Source organism: Osmia lignaria, chromosome 4 (genome assembly GCF_051020975.1).
Source record: "Osmia lignaria lignaria isolate PbOS001 chromosome 4, iyOsmLign1, whole genome shotgun sequence".
NCBI classification, from domain to species: Eukaryota; Metazoa; Arthropoda; class Insecta; order Hymenoptera; family Megachilidae; genus Osmia; species Osmia lignaria.
In genome coordinates, this window is record NC_135035.1 from 11421308 (window position 1) to 11442372 (window position 21065).

At 40.5% G+C, this 21065-nt stretch overlaps 3 protein-coding genes across 8 annotated transcripts in view; 1 reads left to right on the forward strand and 2 right to left on the reverse strand.

Moving 5' to 3' along the window:
* Positions 1-959: 959 nt before the first annotated feature.
* LOC117603526 (uncharacterized) lies at positions 960-2861 on the reverse strand. Its single transcript, XM_034322774.2, has 2 exons — positions 2536-2861; positions 960-2319 (listed from the first exon to the last, which is right to left on the reverse strand). The coding sequence occupies exons 1-2, from the start codon at positions 2560-2562 to the stop codon at positions 1423-1425; spliced, it is 924 nt and encodes a 307-aa protein (XP_034178665.2). The 5' UTR covers positions 2563-2861; the 3' UTR covers positions 960-1422.
* Positions 2862-10008: 7147 nt separating this feature from the next.
* Positions 10009-14364, forward strand: ERp44 (Endoplasmic reticulum protein 44). Its single transcript, XM_034322258.2, has 6 exons — positions 10009-10168; positions 10726-10807; positions 10888-11043; positions 11149-11449; positions 11759-12054; positions 12126-14364. Exons 1-6 carry the CDS (start codon positions 10112-10114, stop codon positions 12470-12472), a joined length of 1239 nt encoding a protein of 412 aa, XP_034178149.1. The 5' UTR covers positions 10009-10111; the 3' UTR covers positions 12473-14364.
* The window catches only part of LOC117603195 (calmodulin-alpha), a 58500-nt gene continuing 51768 nt past the window's right edge, over positions 14334-21065 (reverse strand). For 5 of the 6 annotated variants that reach the window (XM_034322091.2, XM_034322093.2, XM_034322088.2 and 2 more), the window contains one exon: positions 14334-20997. In XM_034322091.2, the coding sequence (XP_034177982.1) occupies positions 20966-20997 (32 nt within the window). In that variant the 3' untranslated portion in view covers positions 14334-20965. The remainder of the gene's footprint in view (positions 20998-21065) is intronic. The other variant, XR_013062117.1, reaches the window with a different exon arrangement.

Genomic DNA, 21065 nt, shown 5'->3' on the forward strand with positions numbered 1-21065 from the left:
CGACCGGTGACCAGTGATCTCAGCTCGCGGTGGACCGGCGATCGAGAACCGGCAAACAGGAGACACGAGTCTCTCGTCACTCTGAACTCTCTTTGAATCTCTTGCGCACTAACTTCGCGGCTATCCGCGGTACTCCACGGGGAACGTTGAACGCGAGCCTGGAATTGCCGTGGCGCCACCCCTCCTCCCCTCCTACCTTTCCACCCATCCACCTGATCCTCTTCCTCCATGAGTGCCACACCACCGAGGCCTGTGCTGCCTCCTCCGCCTCGTCCCTCCCTATTTTTCCCTATAATTTGCTCCACGGCTGCCTCCTTTTTGTTTTATTCCATTTTCGTACCCCTTTTTCCACCCTTCTCCTCCCCTTAACCTACCACCTTCCACCTCTGTCTCGCTTTTACACCTTCTTCTCGTTTCTTCCACGCTCTCCCTTTCTCCTTTTACCTCCTAGCTTTCCCTCTCTTGCGCTTCTTCTACCTCTATCTCTGCGTCTGCCTCTTTACCTCTACCTCTACGTGCCAGCCATGAATCCTTGCCGGGGCAACGGGGCTATGGGGCTACGGCGCGCCGCCCCCTTAATAGGGCTACGCGGGCTTTTTCCATTCACCGTGCAGCCATCTCTTGGCCGGAATACGAATGAAACGACCCGTTACAGTGCCGTACGCGTTTCATCAATTTCCCCTCGAAAAACTCCTCTTTGAACTACTCCGGAGTTCCTTTAAAAACCTTGCCCTAGTTAGAAAGGGAAGACCGTGGAATCTTGTTCGTCTGTCTCGTGAACAGAAAGAGAAACATTTTTTTCCTCCTAATTTATTGGAAAAAAAAAGAGGAATACGGAGACGATCGGGATATTTAGGGTAGAGTTTCTATGAAATGATATTTTCTATTTATCGAGACACCTGCCAGGTAGGAAATCATCGAAAACTACGAAGAAGGGCTCGATTCTAAAGTATCCGCGTCGTATTGTGCTTCTTGGGCGGGTCTCGTGATGTATCGTATGACAGGAAGATGTCAGAGAGGAACCTGATATACGGCAAGGGGATGATTCGTTATTATGTGAATTTTCACGGTAAATCGAAGCTTTAGTCCGCATAAAATTTACGTTCGTTCTGATCACCCCTATTTCCTACGACAACGCTGCACTAGCATGTTAAAGGAGTATTTAATTTATCGGGTTGGATGGTCAAACATTATTATTAATCATTTTTATTTGTATCGTAACTTAATTAACGTCACCTAAACTTACATATAATTTACAAAAATATACAATTTTCTCTCCATATATGTACAATAATTACAAGAGAAACAAGGAACATTGGTCAACTATTTACAAGGACGGACACTGTGATCCATCAGTCGTGTCAGTTTAGCACAGCGTAAACTATTCTTTCTCGATTCTAATAATTTGGAGACTTTCTAATCCTAAATCATGGTGTACTGTCCGCCGGTCGGTGGATACGAATTCTGGATGGGCGCGGCGATCAACGAATTCTCTTTATTGGATTCCTTCTTAGCCGTGGAACTTTTTCTCTTCTGATTCTCGTGCGTTTTCACGTGTTTCGTTAAATGATCGCTCCTCATGAACCTTTTCCCGCACGTTGGACAAGCGAATCTCTTCTCGCCTGTATGTGTTCGAAGATGACGCTGCAATTCATCGCTCCTGGTGAATCGTTTGCCGCAGAACAACCAGTTGCAAACGAAAGGTCGTTCGCCGGTGTGCCATCTGAGATGCGCCTTCAAATGAGAGGTTTTACCGTACACTTTACCGCATCCAGGCACGTGACACACGTGTTGCCTCTTGCCGTCGATTCCCAACTGAGCTCCGCTATCCGTCTGACAGTTTGGACATCGACATCTCGTGCATTTTCTGCCGGCTTTACCAACCTCGTCCGTGCCAAGCAAATGATGTTCGGCTGGAGGTGTTAACGGCCACTGATACGGGGAAGCGTGATCCTGAGGGCTTGCTGGAAGTTCGGCGGGACTTGGAGGCAAAGAATAATGCTGAATCGCCGAGATCGTTGTTAACTGAGGCTGGCTGAGATGCGTTTGAGTGGACCACGAAGCGGTGCTGCTTGGTACGCTTGGCATCGTGTACGCTGCCGGCGTCAGCGGCTCGGTAATTTGACCGTGACTCGTGGATCCAGGGTACCAGTAGCTGGATTGGCTGGTCTGAAGATGATGACTGCCTAATGCAGGATTGTACGGCTGATAATGGATGCCCGGACTTCCGTAGTCCATAGCCGCGGGTTGATGCATCGGCATTGAGAGGCCAGACATTGGCGTCATGCCTGGCATCGGAGACATTGTCGGCATGCACATCTGCAACACAAATAAAGTTCAGATTATTTTAACATCGATCAACAGTTCTGGCGTTGGAAAATGTATCGTCGCGTGGTCACTATCTCTTTCCTTCTCAAAGCACGATAAATTGATAAAAGAAGTAAATGAAAAATCACTTCCAAACAAACGTATTTCACGAGCAATTACACAAAAATGATGTTCGTGTTGGACACTATTGCTGTATTTATTACAGACCTGTTGATACTGCATCACTTGTGCCATCACTTCACTTCCTGATTCCTCGTGATAGTTTCTTCCACAGATATAATTACTCCTTCGATGAACTCAATCCTTCGACACGTGTTCGCTAGACGGAACAGGAGACAAAGTAATCCCGCGATCTTAATCACTGGTACCGTGGGTAAGCGAAACGAAAACGAAAAGAAAAATGAAAAGAAAAGCGAAGAGAACTGTGCTCGGATCGGAGCGTGCGCGGCTCCGAGCGTTCGCCAGATAATTGCTGGTTGCCGACCGTGTCGCCTCGGTTTTAATAACCGAGTGGACAAGGAACCGACGAAGAAGGGAGGAGGCTGAATGCTCTGCCGGGTTCCTCTATGGAGGTGGGGATAGACCCCAGTGAATCCTGTGGCTTGGTGCGCATGCGCCCTCCCCTCCATCGACTCATAAATCAACCCTGCGTTCCGAGGATAGAGGATCGAGGATCGAGGCTACGCACCTTTTGTGGTCGTCCCTGGGGGCTGCCTCATGCCACCGAGGAAAGTCTTCGTGAATTCTATGCTATTCTCCGGAGAGCATCTATAGTTTTTACAAATCGCCATCTTTTACTAAAAGCACGTACAATTGTTTTTTTCTAATGGCAGAATCCGCTGAAAATCACGAGACGTTTTCTCTGTCTCATTCCATTTTTTGTTCGATGCTTAAGTCGATCAATACTCTCATTTCGTTTCGTCAAGAAGGTTCTTCGAACTCTTTCGTGCCTTTGCAATAATGTTTAAGCTTTCTCTCTTACTAAAATCATCTCTTTCTTGAAAAAATTGTGCAAAGGAGAAAAGATTTTCTGCATTTTCTGAAAGCTCGAGCAGCGTAAGATGCTGGCTGGTAGTTGAAAGGAGTCAAAGTAAAAATTTTCACGGTATTTAAAGGTTCCATGATGGTCGTCAATGGAGACGGACGAATCTTGCAAAGACGTATCAAAGCGTGCAAGAGGCCCGCGATGACCTGTCTATTGCACGGAAGCACGTGATAACGAACGCCAGTTTCCCAAAGGTTCTAGGTGTGCATTGTGGCGTACGTCGTACCATAAATCCATGAAAGATCCTGGTCGTGCTGAACGAGCGCATTCACAATACCTTGTACCAACTGGAACTGAACTGCACAGGCTGCACAAAGTGCCGGTTTATGGTGGCTGTAAAGCGATCATTGGCAGGACGAGGTGACGACACTTTCGCGCTACCGATCATCACCAGATAGGTACTATTACTGGATTCTGTTGAACGAACAATGCCAACAGTAGCCCAATGCAGGTAGTTTGGAAAAAATACTGAGGAGCAGAGAGAAAAATCCAGGACAAGTCGATAACTTTTTCTCTGACTTTCCTTGTCTTTCCTTCTTCTTGTTTATTCAGCTTCAAAGAAACAACTTGTTTCGATAGCATCTTGGCAGCTGACGAAGGCTGTCGTTATCTGTAAAACCAAGTTTGGCTTTGCGAACTAGCGAGAATTCAGCATTTCATCACCAGTCCATAGTTTCTTCGTTATTTTTATACATACTGATATGATCTCGATGAACACGTCACAATAAGTCAGTTCCACTGATACATAACGGCAGACCAACGCGACGAGTCAGCTGCATACCGGAAGAAGATTATCAATTTCCGGCGTGCAGGAAATATCATCCGACGTCACGTGTACGTACACGAAAAGACAGAGCGGACCATCGATCTTCTGGAATATTTGCCGGATGACCACAAGCAAACTCTCAGGGGACTCGTGGTTGTTTGTCAAATTCATCGAAAGCATCGTATTGGCAGAAGTGGGAAAAGCATGGAAATTGGACAGTGCTGGATGACACATGTCCGAACGAGTACCAGTAGCATTGCAAACTGCAGCATCGTCGTAAATCTTGCGACAATGTTGTAGCAGCAGAAGGGTGAAAGGTGGGGGCACGCCCAGAGCAACCCTTTACTTTCCTCTGCTCGAAGCTGGCCATTGTCCCCTAATAAGCCGCTTAACGTCTCCGCTAGGGGTAAATTGCTTCGCTGGTAAACACTACTCCCACGCAGTCGATCGATTCCCCTGGGAGGATGGGAATTTTTCAAAAATTTGTATTTCTTCGTTGCACTGTGTTCCTTTGATCACTTTGCGTAGATAACACTAGCACTTTTTCACCGTATCTTTCACTCTTGCACTTTTTCCACTTTTTTGTCAGATCCATCGATCCCCGAAAAAGTCGGGCATCTAGTGGATCTGTTTGAAAAAAAAAAATCGACTCTTTGACTGGTCATCGACTAAGTAAAAGAGAAACGATGATCCAGACTGCACTTTCGTGCGGTGTGTGTCCAATCGGTAAACGGAGGGAGCCGCGAGGGTGGAAAAGTACGCTTTGTTGTATTCGCCAGGACGTTCGATGTTCCTGCGAAAGCCGTGCATTTTTGGGAGACATTCAGAGGCGGTGGACCGATGCAAATCGAAAGGACGACGCAGGTCAGATCTCGGCTATCCGCAATAAGAAATTGACGGTCCTCGATTTCCAATATATTTCTTAGGCTTATGCGTCTACGTCTTTTATATGAAAAAAAAAGACTTCTACTTTTCGATACATTCGAGTGATCTATCGTACAGAGATTCAGAAATGCTGTACGAATTAACAGAATAGCTAGCGGCGTTACTTTATGGAAAAAGGACACGGGAAGTCTCGTAACATAATTCTTGTAGGCAGTAACAGTCTTTCGGCGCTCTTTTGTAAAGAACCCGTCCATTCCTGGCCGCATAAATATGAGCTATCGCTTACGAGAACTAATATTCTCGAAAAATGAACGCTTTCCTACGGTTTACCGTAACTCACAAACTTTTATAGTTTGCTGGAAATCGGTGTGGTCTTAGGTCTTTGGTTAGAAATTGTCTACTACCTCGAAGTCGAATGCCAATAATTTAACGCTTTCAAATTACATCAAATTGTAATTGCACTTATCTTTTCGATATTTTTTCTGATAAAAAAAAAAAAGAAAATAGAAATATTGAAAAATGGAAAAACATACAGTTTCGTCGAATTTCGAATGGCACCCTTGGATGATGACTCGAAGGCATTTCTCTGATGACGGTTCATTCGTTGAGACGTCATTAAGGGTCGAACCTTTTCATCCTTGCTACGGGTCAATTTTATACGCGATTTACCTGGTCGAAGGAGGCATCATCGGGATCAGCAGGTCACTAGTCTTGACGGGTTTCTTTTAACTTATGCTCGAATCTGGAAGAAAACGTAGAAGACAAGGCATGAGAAGTGTGGAGGAGGAAAAGGAGAAGAGAAAAAACGAGATAGATGATGGTGAAGAAGAAACGAGAGGAAGAAAGAGGCAGAGGCCCACGTTCCTCAACAATGGACCCGACAATGGGACTAGTCTTCGGAGCTAATGGAGCGAGACTTTGCAGTTTTCACACGATGATCGGCGTAACGTGGCCGCTCACGATTCCTCTGTAAGGGAAGAAAGCCTATTTGAAGCCGATCGGATCGCGTACCTTCCTATGGAACAAGATTAGTCAGATCTGCCCCACTAACAGCTACATAGTTGCTAATCGGGTTAGGATTACGAGGGTGTAAATAAGAGATTACAACGTTTACCGAAGATCACTGTTATCTTGTACGTAAACAGGCTAGTTACACCGAAACAGAACTCGAGTTTACTTTTACCTGACCAGTCAAATATTTGGGAAAGTTCCGTAGCTAATGTTAACAACCTAACTATAAGTACCGACCCTATTCTTCTCACCTGATGGGGTTGCTTTTAATTGTCCAACTAAGTACCGAATTCTCGGAAGGTTAATAATGTAATCAAACTTAACTGCTATCGAACCGATTCGAATAACGTTTCACCGTACGATTAGGGCCCTCGTTCTTTGCTCCGACCTGTTCAGCTGTAGACAAATGGACAGCAAACAGTGCTTCGTCATTAATCACTTGCCGAACAGAGAGAGAAAGAAAACGAGTCTTGGTAGCGTATAAGCAGGTTCTCCTAGTCGCGTTACGATATTCATTTATTACACATCGTTTACGGACAAAGACCGGTAGATCGCTAAGGTTGATAATCGATAAGATCGAATTGCGAAAGCCTTCTGTTAGTTCAACGTCATGCACGGAAGTCTTATTACGATGATCAAACTTCTTCGAGCTGTCACGTCTTTTTTTTCCACCAAACGAACTTGTTCTCGAATTATCAAACATGCCGAAGGTAGCCGATCGCGGTGAACGAATTAACGATCCGCAAAAGGTGCGAGAACAAGGGGAAAAGAGGCATGTACCTGCTGTAAAACGTCGGTCCCAAGTCCATAAATTTGTGCTCCGTCGTAACGACGCGATGCAAGGATCGAACCGAAGGGGTCCTCTCTCGCCGATCCCATTCGAAGGGAATGACACCCTCGTCACAATACGACCTGTTGCGTTCGAGATGAAGAAAGAGGAAATAAAGAAAGAAATGCTGGAATAAGAACCAGAATCGACGGGTATCCTCAGGATATCCATTCGAAGCCGTGAGAATATCTACCGTTCAAAGGAAGCCGTCACATTGTACGCGGATTCATTACGCAACTCGACGTTTGTGATCGTGCCGAATTAAAGGTAACAATTGTGCTACCTTTCAAAACTTGGTGTCGGCAAGTTTCCAAGCAATCGCTTTCTGTCGGAGCGTTTCCCGGTAAAACAGGACAATAAGACAGGCAGTAAAGGTTAACGAACACTCTAGGTATATCGCATTAACAAGCCTTTGCAAGGGCTGCTCTAAATATTATGACGCTATATACTGCTAATCCGCAGGTAATTCTCTTTCAAAGGTACCAAGGACGATATTAAATTTTAATCCCATTCGGCAATTGTCTCAAAGGCAATAGCACGGACGTTAACAGTTGGTTTACAATTTCTAAATGAATACCTTGATGAAAAGTAATGACTCTTTAAAAAGAAATGGATGAACGTATATCCTATGTGGGGCCATCATTCACCAATAGATTTTAATTAACAGGGAGCAGGTCATAGTTTCTTTCTATTGTCTCAATCGTGCCGGTTGACCGCTTCTGCGGCAAGAGCATGGGTTCGACGACGATAGTTAAAAGGTAGAACAAGAATTCTAGACCACGGCCGGCTGAATATGATTTGTGTGCCGTACCCCGAGAACGAATCACGAGAAACTGAAACGACCACGGATGGCCGGACTGATCAAACAGTCTAACATATCCGTGTGTATACCCCACGTCAAGTCAACGAGGAATTAAAATGGATAATTGCTTCCTTCCAGAACCATGCCTGGGACCCACGTTGTTCCAGGTAGGGTCGTAAAAGGGCTTTGATATAAAATTAACGACTTCGCGGATATCTCTTGGTTCGCTATACAACTTTTTCCTCTAACTTTATAAATGATGTACCGGAAAAAAAAGTTACCTGGATATTACAACCATTTCTTTTCTCTCATAATTTCAAAGAGAAAATAAGAACGAGAGAAGAACTGGTTACGATCCTGAACACGTATGTTGCTGATGCTTTCCATTGCGAATTTCTCGAGAGATACGATTTTCCTTTTTTGTAAAAGTCAACGCGTTTAGTCGTACAGTAGTAAAAGTCAATGCCGCCCTAGAAGTCGCATCAGAGTTTTTCCTGGAAAGGAAATATTGTAGGATGCAGAGTCCTGTGGCGCATTGTGTGGTTTTATCTTTCAACAGGCTCGTTTGTTCAACTAGTATCCAGCAGTGCACCCGATCCAGTGTCAAAGAATGCCGATGCCCGGGCAAACAAGTGTCACCATAATGCGTTAAAATTAATCATGACTGCTGAGTCAATCCGCGCGAATAAGGGTAGATCGTTCTGATTTAAATGCAGCCGTAAAGAACAGATCAGGAATATTGGATTATCGCGAAAAATCATTCAACACTTGTAATTCACGAACGACCTATCGCTTACGATGACATGCGGCTGGTCCATTCAGATGCAAGATTGACATCGGTACGTTCGAGCGTTCACCCCCTGCGGAGAGGGCTAAAAACGTCGGCAACGGAAAAGCATAAAGGTCCCTACGAACTCAAAGTCATTCCGACTGGCATCCTAACAGAACTATTGGCGGAAACTTATGTCAAGCGAACGCATTAAAAACTGTACAGATGACTGAAGTACCCCTACCGCATATTACGGATCTTGCGTGGAAATTAAAGTGACAGAAAAAAGATTTTTCTCGCGTCATACCACCAGAGTCAAATGTTGGATTTGGTGGTTACATGCTGCGAGGAAAGAAATATTTGAGAAATTCATGAGATTCACCAGACGGACGTAGAATTGGGAAAATTGGATTTTGTTGTAAATTACGGTTAAGCCATGGCTTACGCGACAACGCACCCCGTTCGAGCGTTTCGTTGCAGCCTCGTGTGGCCATAAATTATTGTTAGAGTTCGTGCCTGGAGTCCTCGTACTCGTTCAATAGGGATTATATCGTCGAGGGCCGAGGACTCACCCAGGTGTACCTGAACATTGAAATTTCGTAGGATAGGAAGAAGAGGTTTCTCGAAGTCATGCTTCTGAAGTGTGTCTATACTAGCGATGCTGAATGAACGTTATTGTTATCCTCTATGCAGTCAATAATTCGCTTTTACACGGAGATTACGGATGTATGATTGTTTTATTGCACTTTCCGCGACGCGACCTTTTACAGGTAAGTTTGTTGCGGTCAGAGGGAACGATTGTTCATCTTTCGGAGGTCTTTTGATGGTCAAGGAAGAGACTAAGATGTTAACGAGTGGTGGTTGTTAATAGAAAGATTCTAGCGGGTTTCCAAAGAAATTGTCTTTAAGATCCATGGTCTATTGAATGTTCTTCTGACTTGTAACAGAAAGTACCGATACCTTTCATCCTTTAACCAGCATTTGCCAATCTACCTGATGGTTATGTTTCGCACGAACAATCGCTAGAATTTTCACGGAGATTAAAAGGTGTAATTATTTTATGACACTTCCTGCAGTATGCTCTTTACAAGAATTCGACCTGCGGTTTGGAAAATACGAACCGTAACTTATTTTCTGCATTGAACGGTAAGCCGAACCGTCATAAACTTGGGGGAAACCTAGTTTTCTAGAAATTAGGTTTATTGTTTTATGCGTTTCCTAGAACGGCTTTGAAACGTAAAGTAAAACATAGAGGCAGAGAATACAGAACTCCCGCCTCGGATTCGAATAACCTAGGGAATATCGACCGTCCCGTCGTTATCCGTAAGCGAACGCCATTGGTTAGCTGTTGTGACAGTGTTTTACAGAGAGAAGCCCTAGAAATATAAGTAACTAACTAGCTAGGGAAAACAGAAACGGTAAAGCCAGGTAAGCATTGAAAGAAGACCCAAGAAGAGAGCGCATGAGTTGGACAAAGAAACCCGAGGCAGGTATAACATTGGCATAGAGAATTTATGTGTTACCTGTGCCGACACTGTCACATCTCGATGTCTCGAAAATATTTCTCTAGGTTTCGATTTACTGCAGATTCGTGGCATTTGACACAGAGGCAGCTGCTTACTGATGGTTATTCAAAAAAGTATTGCCTGATTAAATTTGTACTCTAAGATCATAATATGCTGGTCTTCTGTGATATTTTCGATTTCAAAATACTTATATTTGCCTGTTTCTTGGTGAGTACCATTTGAATAAGTGTATTTCATTGTTTTGTCAAAGAAAGCTATACAAAATTTTGAATACCGCCAGTAACATGAAAGTGACACGTATTTAAGAATGTACGAATTCTAGACGCTCCATTTCCCGTTATTATAGCCTATTAATCTTCCGCTCATTTTAATGGTATGGAAATGAATTTTAATACACAAATTAGCGGCATAACCTGTACACGTATACAAAAAAAATAACCTCAAAGACACATTAAACAAACAAAATGTGAGACTAATTTCACTAATTGAGTGTTTTCTGGGCCTAATCCTAATCAGAAGCCGATAGTGAAGAAAGAGATGAAGACAGAATACCTAAGCACTATACCAAAAAATAAAAATATGTTTTTAAATCCTATTTTTTTTTTTAATTTACCCTTCCTAAATAAATTACCTTGTCCATATGTCATGTGTTAAATACCTTGAAAATTGTATGCGTAAACGCTTTGAAACACATTTATAGCTATCTCGAAAATTAGTTATATAAATAATGAATAAGTGGACTGACGAAATATTTTATTTTTTAGGCATTTCTGCCAAACAATTTAGCGAATGATGCGAACGAAGGTGCGGTATCGCTCACTCAACAAAATATTGATATGACGCTCGGTAAGTTGCGATGGAATAAACGAAAGATAAATGACTGTAATCGATTAATAAATCGTTTACTTATTTGCATTTTGTTGTAGCATCAAACGAATTGGTATTTATAAATTTTTACGCACAGTGGTGTCGTTTTAGTAATTTATTAGCCCCTATTTTTGAGGAAGCTGCTACTAAAGTAAGGAATGCATTCCCTGAACCAGGGAAAGTGGTAATGGCAAAAGTAGACTGTGATAGAGAATGTGAGTAAATCACATTTGGACTAAATAAGCACACAAAACTAATGTTGATTTTATTCCAGTGGAGATAAATTGTTAAAAATATTAAATAGGAAAATTATCTTTTAGCCTCTATTGCTTCAAGGTTTCATATTACCAAATATCCAACACTGAAGGTCATAAGAAATGGCCAACCAACTAAAAGGGAATACAGGGGTCAAAGATCAGTAGAAGCTTTTGAAGAATTTATAAGGAAACAATTGGAAGATCCAATTAAAGAGTTCCATGATTTAAGAGAATTAACCAATCTAGATGATAAGAAACGAATGATTATTGGATATTTTGATAGAAAGGATGTTCCTGAATATGAAATGTTTAGAAGAGTTGCTACCAATCTCAAAGATGATTGTCAGTTTCATGTTGGTTTTGGGTAAGTGTTATTGTTCTTATTGGTGTTGCATGTGCTACTAATATGATATTGATATTTGCTAACAAATGAACTAACAATTCTGTAAAGTGTGTGTAACTGTTGTATTGTTTCCTCTAACAAGCACATGCTCAGCTCAAAACTGTGAAATTGGGGAGCATTTTCACTTGCTGTAAGTATGATGTTGTGCATGGTACAAGTGGCATTTATTGTACTTAATGGCATTTATTGCATTTATTGAATAGTTTTCTGATGTGCTAAAATCCTATTCCCTTGAATTTTTATATAAGGATTTATTAAATCTTTTTTTAGGAATGCAAGCTCTGCTATGCATCCCCCAGGACAACCTATTATTGTCTTCCGCTCTGATAAAGCACTTTCTAATGATGAAGATGAAACATACCATGGAAGTTTGAATAATTTTGATGAATTGAATGTTTGGGCACAAGAAAAATGTGTTCCTCTTGTGAGGGAAATCACATTTGAAAATGCAGAGGAATTCACAGAGGAAGGTTTACCCTTTCTTATCTTGTTTCATGCTCCAGATGATACAGAGAGCGTTAAAATATACAAAGATATAGTTACAAGAACATTAATTGATGAAAAACGTAAGTAAACCTCATTTTTCTGTAATTCTAATGTACTGTATAAATAAAAAAATAATATTTTTTTCTTTCAGAAAATGTGAATTTTTTGACAGCAGATGGCTTAAAATTTGCTCATCCTCTTCATCATTTAGGCAAAACTCCAGCAGATTTACCCTTAATTGCAATAGATAGTTTTAAACACATGTACCTGTTTCCAAACTTCAATGATATTCATGTAGAAGGGAAACTAAAGGGTTTCCTAAGAGATTTATATTCGGGAAAGCTACATAGGGAGTTTCATTATGGGCCAGAACCCAGTACTAATGAAGTACCACAAATAGTTGGACAAATCAAGGTGCCTACAACCCCACCAGAATCTACCTTTAAAAAACTTGCACCCAGCAAAAACAGGTACACATTACTCAGGGATGAACTATAATGATAAAGTTGTGTCAAGATATTGACATCTGTATAATTTTGGTTATGCAATTTGTTAGTTATTTACAGATATTTACAGTGATAAAATTCAAATCTATTGTATGATTAGACCGAATTCGATACGCGCGGTTAACATCTTATTTTATTATATTCTACAGTATTCTCGTAATAATTAAACGTTTATTTAACGTATTTTAAAGGGAATGGAATTTCCACGTTCAATTTCGTGTTAATAATTTAAGAGAAAGTATATAATTCCAGCGTAAAGTTTCAAGCCTCAACCAAATGTTACATACGTATGTCTAAACTCTAACCTGTAAAAAATTGATCCACACCGGGTATAGCCGAAACCTTTGTAGAGGTTTCACAACAGGAGATAGTAGATTTTATTCTATTTTTACATAATGTGTGCTTTTTATATTATCTTTCCTTTCATACTGAATATACAAACTAATTCTTAACGAAATTACGAACAGATGCCAGAGACCTTATCTCCCAGTGTCAAGATTCATGTAATAGATGTTATGTCACAACTTGTAATACGATTTATAGAAAAGAGTACTTGGTTGTAGGTAAAAAAACCACTTGTAATATATCGTTTTCTTATAATTAAAGTTTAAGTTTTACAATACCGAATGTGCTGCTGGTACGATGGCTGCGGTACCGGCCTTTGTCCCGCGTCGTTTCCATTCTTTGTAATTAAACGAGATTAATCTTCAAGTTAATCCTCACTTATAGGAGACAATGATAACTCAAAGTTATTCTCAAGAAGGTCACCTTTTGATACTTTTTAATTACTTGTCTCAAACGTTTTTTCTAGCACAACGTAAAATCGCGGTAGACACGCGGTCACTAGTGTGTTTGATGAGAACAATGTGCGGGAATTCGAGCGTCAAACTCGATCGCGTTCGATTTTTCGATAATCGTTTAGCGCGTGAGTGAGTGCGGATTTCAAATTGATTGTTTTTGTTTGAAAAAATACCGCTTCTTGGGTGAAGTATTTTAGACTCGATACATCGACGTATTTCGATATTTCAAATACCCAGTTAAGGATAACAATATTAATGCTTTGTACAATATAGTACTAAGATACTCCTAAGAAGCTAATTTGTATGGATGACGGTATTAATTTTTCTGTTAATAAACAGTTTCTAAGTCAGACATTTACGATCTCTGTTGTACTACTGTACACTCGGTATCCCTTTTTCTTCTTAATCTATTGTATGGTTATCAAGAAATAGATGATTCTTATAGAGAGGAGAATGTCCATTATAAAATGGCTGTATTTAGGGGTAACTTTGATACATGTATTACATTCCAGCAGTACATGCCATCACCATTTTATGATGTATTCTAATCTTACAGTACATAACATTACACGTAACATGGTTTCATACAGCTAACACCATACATACTGCACTCTCGCCTCTCACAATTTCCGATCACCATCGTTTATTTTCCATCTTTTACGATGAAACGTGAATAGAGCAAATCTGACAATGATTAAAATCCTTCAATCGCAGGTACCGTAGATAGAGAACATAATATTTTTCTCACATTACAAAGAAACGTTGTAACAAACAGTTTCTCGTCTTTCTTGTCTCAATCGTTTTCAAATGAGAGACCATAAAATGAAACCTGTTAGTTTTCTGTCATTGATAACTATCGCTCCGCAAGACATTTGAAGTAAAAAATTGCAGTGATATAAATGAAAATTGCAATGTTATTTAACCGTAAGTATTGATATGAAACATGAGTTTCATAAGCAGTAGCTATCAATTCTTTAATTAGTCGTACAACGTAACCACATGTTTTCTGAAACTTACAAAGAGAACTACCCAAGTGTTACTACCAATTATAAGAAAAAAAAAAAAAAAAAAAAAAAAACAATAACCCGGGATTTGAACCGGGGACCTTTAGATTGCGAGTCATGTGTATAACCACGGAGCGGATCCATGACTCGTAAACTAAAGGTCCTCGGTTCAAATCCTTGGTTCCCAAAAAAAATTTTTTTTTTTTTATGATAATTTTTATGTAATAGTTATTCAAAAAGAGACAAATAATCATTAAAAAAAAAAAAAAATGTTGGGAACCAAGGATTTGAACCTTGAATCTCTAGATTACGAGTTGTATGTGTGAGTTTGTCATACTTTTCAATGTAAGTAGTAACTAACTTTAATTATTAATATATTTTAAACAATTAGCTGTCTGCTCACAAAACGGGGTATAGGCGTGTTCAGCTCGACGAGCTCTACAAGCTGACAAAGTTTCATTAATAAGTGAGTGTGACACTTGGGTAGTTCTCCTTGTTAGGCATAAATAATACTTACAGCATAGTTAAATGGTAATGAACACCGCGAGAAACCATTGGTTGTATCGCACGCCCACATTCTTAGTGAACATTCGCCATAAAATTCAGAATATTTTAACAGCAATATCATACATTTATAACACACTATTTAAAAAGAAATTGTCAAAGTAATCGAAGCGAAATGCAAGAATTTAACAAAGACCAAAATGTACAGAGTGTTTGGGTAGGGGTGGTAGCTGGGGTGATTCTAAACAACTTTTCTCTTTATCAAAATGCCCGGTAAGGTATAGTTTTTGAATTATTAATGAAAAACTGAGGAAACAGAGAAACAGAGAAACGCGCAGGTGCGAACACGGGAGTGTCGGCTACGAACCGACGTACTGTAGTAGTTTACTCGCGACTGCGGTTGAGCATGCTTCTCGTAGCCGACACTTCCGTGGTCGAGCCCGCGCGCTGTGATTATTCAGTGTTTTTCATTAATATTTCAAAAACTAAGCCTTAAGGAGTATTTTGGCGAAGGAAGAAATTGTTCAGAATCACCTCAGCCAACCAAGGGATACACCCTCATGGATACCCACACCCCCTAGCCGAATACACAGCATGTACCACATTTACAATAGATCATCACACCTGTTTCTCATTTGAGAGCATATTTCGTCTTAACATAATGATAATTGTTTCGATATATATCTAGAAAAATAACATTATAAACATTCCTTATCGGGTGAGAATTAGATGTTACAAACGTTATTATAACTTTTTTCCTCAAGTAAAAATATAAATATTCTCATTCACAGTGCGATATCTCTGGTGTAACCTCGCTCGACTTAGTGTTTACGCTATTTTCTTAATACACCTCATAGATTATATTCACCCTCGTTATATTTTAACGTGCTTATCCTCGCTTTCATGCCGTATCCCTTAAAATTATTTTGCACCCCACGAAGAACCAAAGACCTATCGAACGGGTCTTCCTTTATCTTGCTCTATATATCGGATATTCACACACGTATAATCGTTTAACTAACACGACTTGTACTCGCGATCGTTTTAATAAAGTAATGAAAGACGTTTTCTTATTACAATAATTATTCGTGATCATTATCGTGTTTGGGTCGTATGTGTTTTAACGACACATTGTATTGCCAACTTGCAAATGCTATTACAATTAGACCGCTTCACTTTAGGCGAACTGAGAACAAAATTTGTGATAGCAATAGTCAGTGTACGAAGGAAGAAAGTACGGATTTTTTTTCCATTCACGAAATTTCTCGAATTTGGTATTCGTTTGAAACGTGAAATGAATGGTGGAAAATTAAAGGATTCGCGACGCGATGATCGAGTATCGTTCGGAAGTCTTTGAAACACCGTTTCCGTCAATTTGATTAATTTTACGTTTGCTCCTTCGCCTTGACCGATTTTAGTACGCAGTCTATTTGATGGCACGTGACGAACTTGGAACCTAGGAAAAGCATAACGCGACCATACTATTCCTTTTAAAAACCCTCTCTTTAATCAACGAATCATAGATCTTCCGGGCTTCAACGATGCAATCTGGTATCTGAACGCTTCCGGTTAGCTGATTGTTGCAAGCAATTCGCTCGTATATGAAATCATTTGTAACTTTCGACGCATTCATTGACCATTCTTAAATCACAATTGCGAAGCGCGGAGACACTTTAAACGTCAACCAACGGATACAAAACGTAGATATATTTGATTATTATTAACAAACAACCGATCCGAGGTCCCGTCTCGTTGCAACGAAAACTGAAATCCTTCGGGCCGGAGAGATCTTCAGTTTTACGAGACTGCCTCGTGATGTTTTCTCAATACAACATAGTTACACTTATTTAACGATTACAATTATGATATATCTATGTTAATCAGGTTTGACTTCCATATCTAGCGATGTATATAATATAATTATTTGATTACCTTTGCATCATTCAACTCGTTTTGATATCGACTAGTTTTCGTTTCCCCTGTTCTTTCGCGCGGTCCTTGATCATTCTTGATGCGAGCTCCGATTTGAGATCGTTCTTAAAAAATCACGAGCACGCGTTCCTCAAGCACAATTCAAAACATATAGAATATTTCTTGACTTCGAATGGATTGTGAACATATCAAACGTTTATGAAAATGTCATGGCTATTGATAGGCTTCGTAGTTTGTCTCTACTTCGGACAAGTAAGCAAAACTATTTATCTAAAACATGGACACAAGTTCGCAACGTACAAGCGTATCTATCTCGAACATCTCGCGTTGCCGCGTCATTCTAAAGCTCTATTAGTACCAGAGGATCGATACGAACGAAACAAGCGAAAACTAACTTTCTACAATTATCTATAAATTGATTTTAATTTTTCTGCAGAAATTCGTTCGAGTTTTCGCCCATTTTCCTGACACGTCGCGATTCTGATCTACAGATTCGCGAGACGATTAAGCGCATTAACGTTTCGATGCTTGGGTTATTAAAAAAATCAAACCCTCGACATATCGATTTGAGCAACAACACGTTTCCGAAACAATAATGCCTAAAACGAAGTGAAGATAAATTGTTTTCGAAGGACACAACGCGATCGCAGCAGGTATGTTGTCAAAATAAAACAGTCATTCTCAAACGTCGAACGGTGCAAATTGAAAGGAAGACTTGCGTACTCCTCACGAGTCTAGCGACGAATGTAAACATTATCAGCTCGTCGTCGTTTAGACACGTATTTACTAGAATGGATAATCTGCCAGCAGAGTAGGACGATACGATACGATATAAGATTTGTACACGCGCGTATACATTCACGTAAATTTAATATAATATATAGAATACAATATAACGCGATGTCGTATGTATCTCAATGTATCGTAGGATTCTGGCACGAAGAGTATTCTATAAAAATACTTTTCGGTTAAGATCGATTGACACTGTTTGCCGGGGGCTGTCTACATCCCGCGTGGAAGAAACATTTTTATCACGATTAAACTCATTTTCCAGATGCTTCAACGTTGAAAGAATGTACCGAGACAGCCCTGAGCGTCTGAGGTTCAATCACGGGGGTTGCATCGTAAGGAATCCGTAGAACGGAACGAATGCATCCTCTGGGAGGGAAAAACAGTAAGTCGTTATGAGGGATTCTATGGCGGGGGAGAGGAGTATATAATTGATTTAATGAAAGGTGCACGTGATCAGAGACCTCGTGGAACCGTATGATGATCTATATTTAGTAAAAGAGGTACCTATGATAAGCGCGCGTGACAAATGTGCGTTGAGTGTCGCGTTGCGAACTGAAAATGCATCCGATTGACGTTCGCTGTTGTTCGATGCAACGATTCCAAGATCTCTGATCAGGTAACGATTCCTTTCGGGATGGATATATACAGGTATTGACGATATCTTGTACTTCGGTGTTTTTTTGTTTTTGTTGCTTTTCTTATACCGAGATAAAGTTCTCGTATCAGACGGAAAGTCTATCTAACGAAAAACTCATGGGGTGCAGTGAAATTTTTCGTGCATGTTATGTGAATCCAAATGAATCGGCCCATCTGTTCGTCGCATCTTCCAAGAACATAGTAAGATTTGAAAAAGGTAGAACGAACGGGAAAGAAAAGTCTACGAGTAAGTGTAACGAAAAGTGCAGTAATTCAGGTGAAACGAAAGCAAATAGATAGACTGTAAAGCAAAATCTGACGATATCTAAAGCTAAACAGCACCTTGTTTTTCTCGTATTTCCTTCACCATATGACTTTTCGATTCTCCTATCTTTTCTCTCTCTCTGCATTCTCGCTCTTCCTTTCACTCTCTTTCTCTCTGACAATCTTTCTACAATCTATCTTGTCGGACACACGTGGCAAAACGTAGGCCTTCTCTCGAGGTAAATCTCGATTAATTCTTTCTTTAATAAAATCGTTAAAGATATTGTCTTCGGGACGTTATACATTACTATTTTGCATCGACGTATCGAGCTCTTTTTTATGTTTTAACTGTCGAAGCGTCTTGCTTTATGTTTGCATGTATATTTGCGCGTTTCTCGTGTATCCTTTTTTCTTCTTTAATCTTAATAGCAGCACAGACCGCGTCACGCCGATGTCAACCGGTCGTAAATCTCATCGATGACGAAAGAAATGACAAAAATCAAAAGCTGATTTAGAAAGTTGTCAATTTCAAGCTTCGGTATATATTTTTGCGACCGCGAGACAGGGGCGCGAAGCGGCTGAAAAGGACGATCGCACTGTAGGGTAGGTACGTCGATTTTGTCAAATTCACATTTGCTCTCATATCTTTTTCATGTATCAATCGTGTTTCGTTACTTTTCACGATCTCGTCGTACATTACCCAGCGATCGATTCGAAACAACGCAATGTAACTACACGCGTGTCACCTAACTAAAGAACAGAATTATTGTCTATCTCTCTATATGTGTGTGTTGTTGTGTACGTTTGCGAAAATCACCGCTTCGTGTGACCAACATTACCAACGATAACGATAGCAATATTCGCGTACCATCCGTCGACGCTCCTTTAGGACGAAACGAATCGTCTCTACACCTTTAAGAGCTCTTCTTATTGTTCTTTTATGTTTCTTTTCTTTTAATCCCGTTTCTCCTTTCCCTCACTGTTGAATGTTTGCTATGTACACGCGCTTTTCTTCCGCGCTTCGACCAACCAATTTCTCTTTTGCTCTCTTTCATTCAGTTTTCTCTCTCTTTCACTCATACATTCTCACACTTTCGCTCTTTGTTTCTTTTGCTCGCTTTCTTTCTCTCTCGCTTTCTGACACTAATACTTGTTCTTGTTCTTGTTGTATTTTTTTTTAAAACCATAAAAATATCAATGCCAGTATACCACCGACGTAGGTCGCTAACGTGTATATGTATATATAATATATATGCATTTATATATATATGAATATTCATAATAACGTTACTTCAAGTACCTTCGGTAGTAACACCATGTATAGGTATATATAATAGGTATGTGTATAATGCATCATTTATTACGTGTACGTATTTCCTTTCTATTGCACTAACTAGCTACCATCTATTCGCGAGCTACGGCTGTGGCTTGTCATCTTAAGGACCTAAGGGTGCAACGACGTAATTAGTACGGGTTGGATTCGTGAATGGGATCGAATGTCGAGGTTTTAGGTGGACGGTGTTCGATACAGAAGGGTTTCGGGACACTGGCGAGAATCCTAATCTCGCCTCGTGTTCGACAAGAACGGGATGGGCGATACGAGATTCTCTGCTACTTCGTACGATACGAATACAAAACGATCGATAACTAAGACCGTACGAACATCGCGTGGTCTGGAGTTGTACGTTGGAAAGGAAAGACCGCTACTGGTTGCTTTGATTCTTACTTTCCAGCAACTGTTCTGGCATGCAGCCACAACGTGCGTCTAAAAATTCTGCCACAAGTATATCGTCGTTAAAGCTAATCTACTTGCCAACGACATTCATCTAAATTTGAAGACAGATCTCGCACGCCAGAATGTTTATGACGGAAATTGGGAGGATTCGTGTTGTTTGCAAGGAAATTCAACAATGCTGAAGGAACAATACCGATCGAACAATGGGAGTGAAAGGGATGAAGAGAGATTGTTTGGTTCCTAACAATATCAATAACGATGTTGTATAGCATTTAATAGAGAGTATAGGTAATAGGTAGGTAAACGCTAAACGAAGCTCAGTTGATTGTTTCGGGAGCGAGCACCTCACTCGTTTTCACGTACAGTGTCGTTTCGCTAGCTTATACTTGTAAAATTATTCGAAGGAGCGAGGTGTGTATGCGTGTATGCGTGTGCAACTGCGAAAGTCCACCCTCCTTTCCCCTCACTCTTCCTTTTTTCCTGTTTCTTGGACATCCTGCTACCCCACCACTCGAGACACCATTTTCACAGTCTTCCGGTACCACTTACCCTCGCGCAAGGAAAATCTTGCACGCCATAAGCCGAATAAACGACGTTTCATCTTCGTTCAACCAAATTTTTCAAAGGTCCTGCGTTTCTATTCTCGTGTTCCGAATCCTATCCTATGGTTCGTTAGGGATATCTTGGATGGTGAGGTTCGCGAAGACGATCGTTTCGCTATGCTTTCGAGCGGAGAGGAACTTTGCGAGTTTGATTCTGTTCTTCGTCGAAGACTTCCGGCAGCTGGATAGCTTCTTGTCCGATCCAGAGCCGCCGAACTAATTCTTTGACGTCAGGATTGTCACGAATTCTAGGCAAACATCGTATCGTTTCAAGTATAAACGGAAATTATTAAATAAGGCAAGCTAAATTTTCACG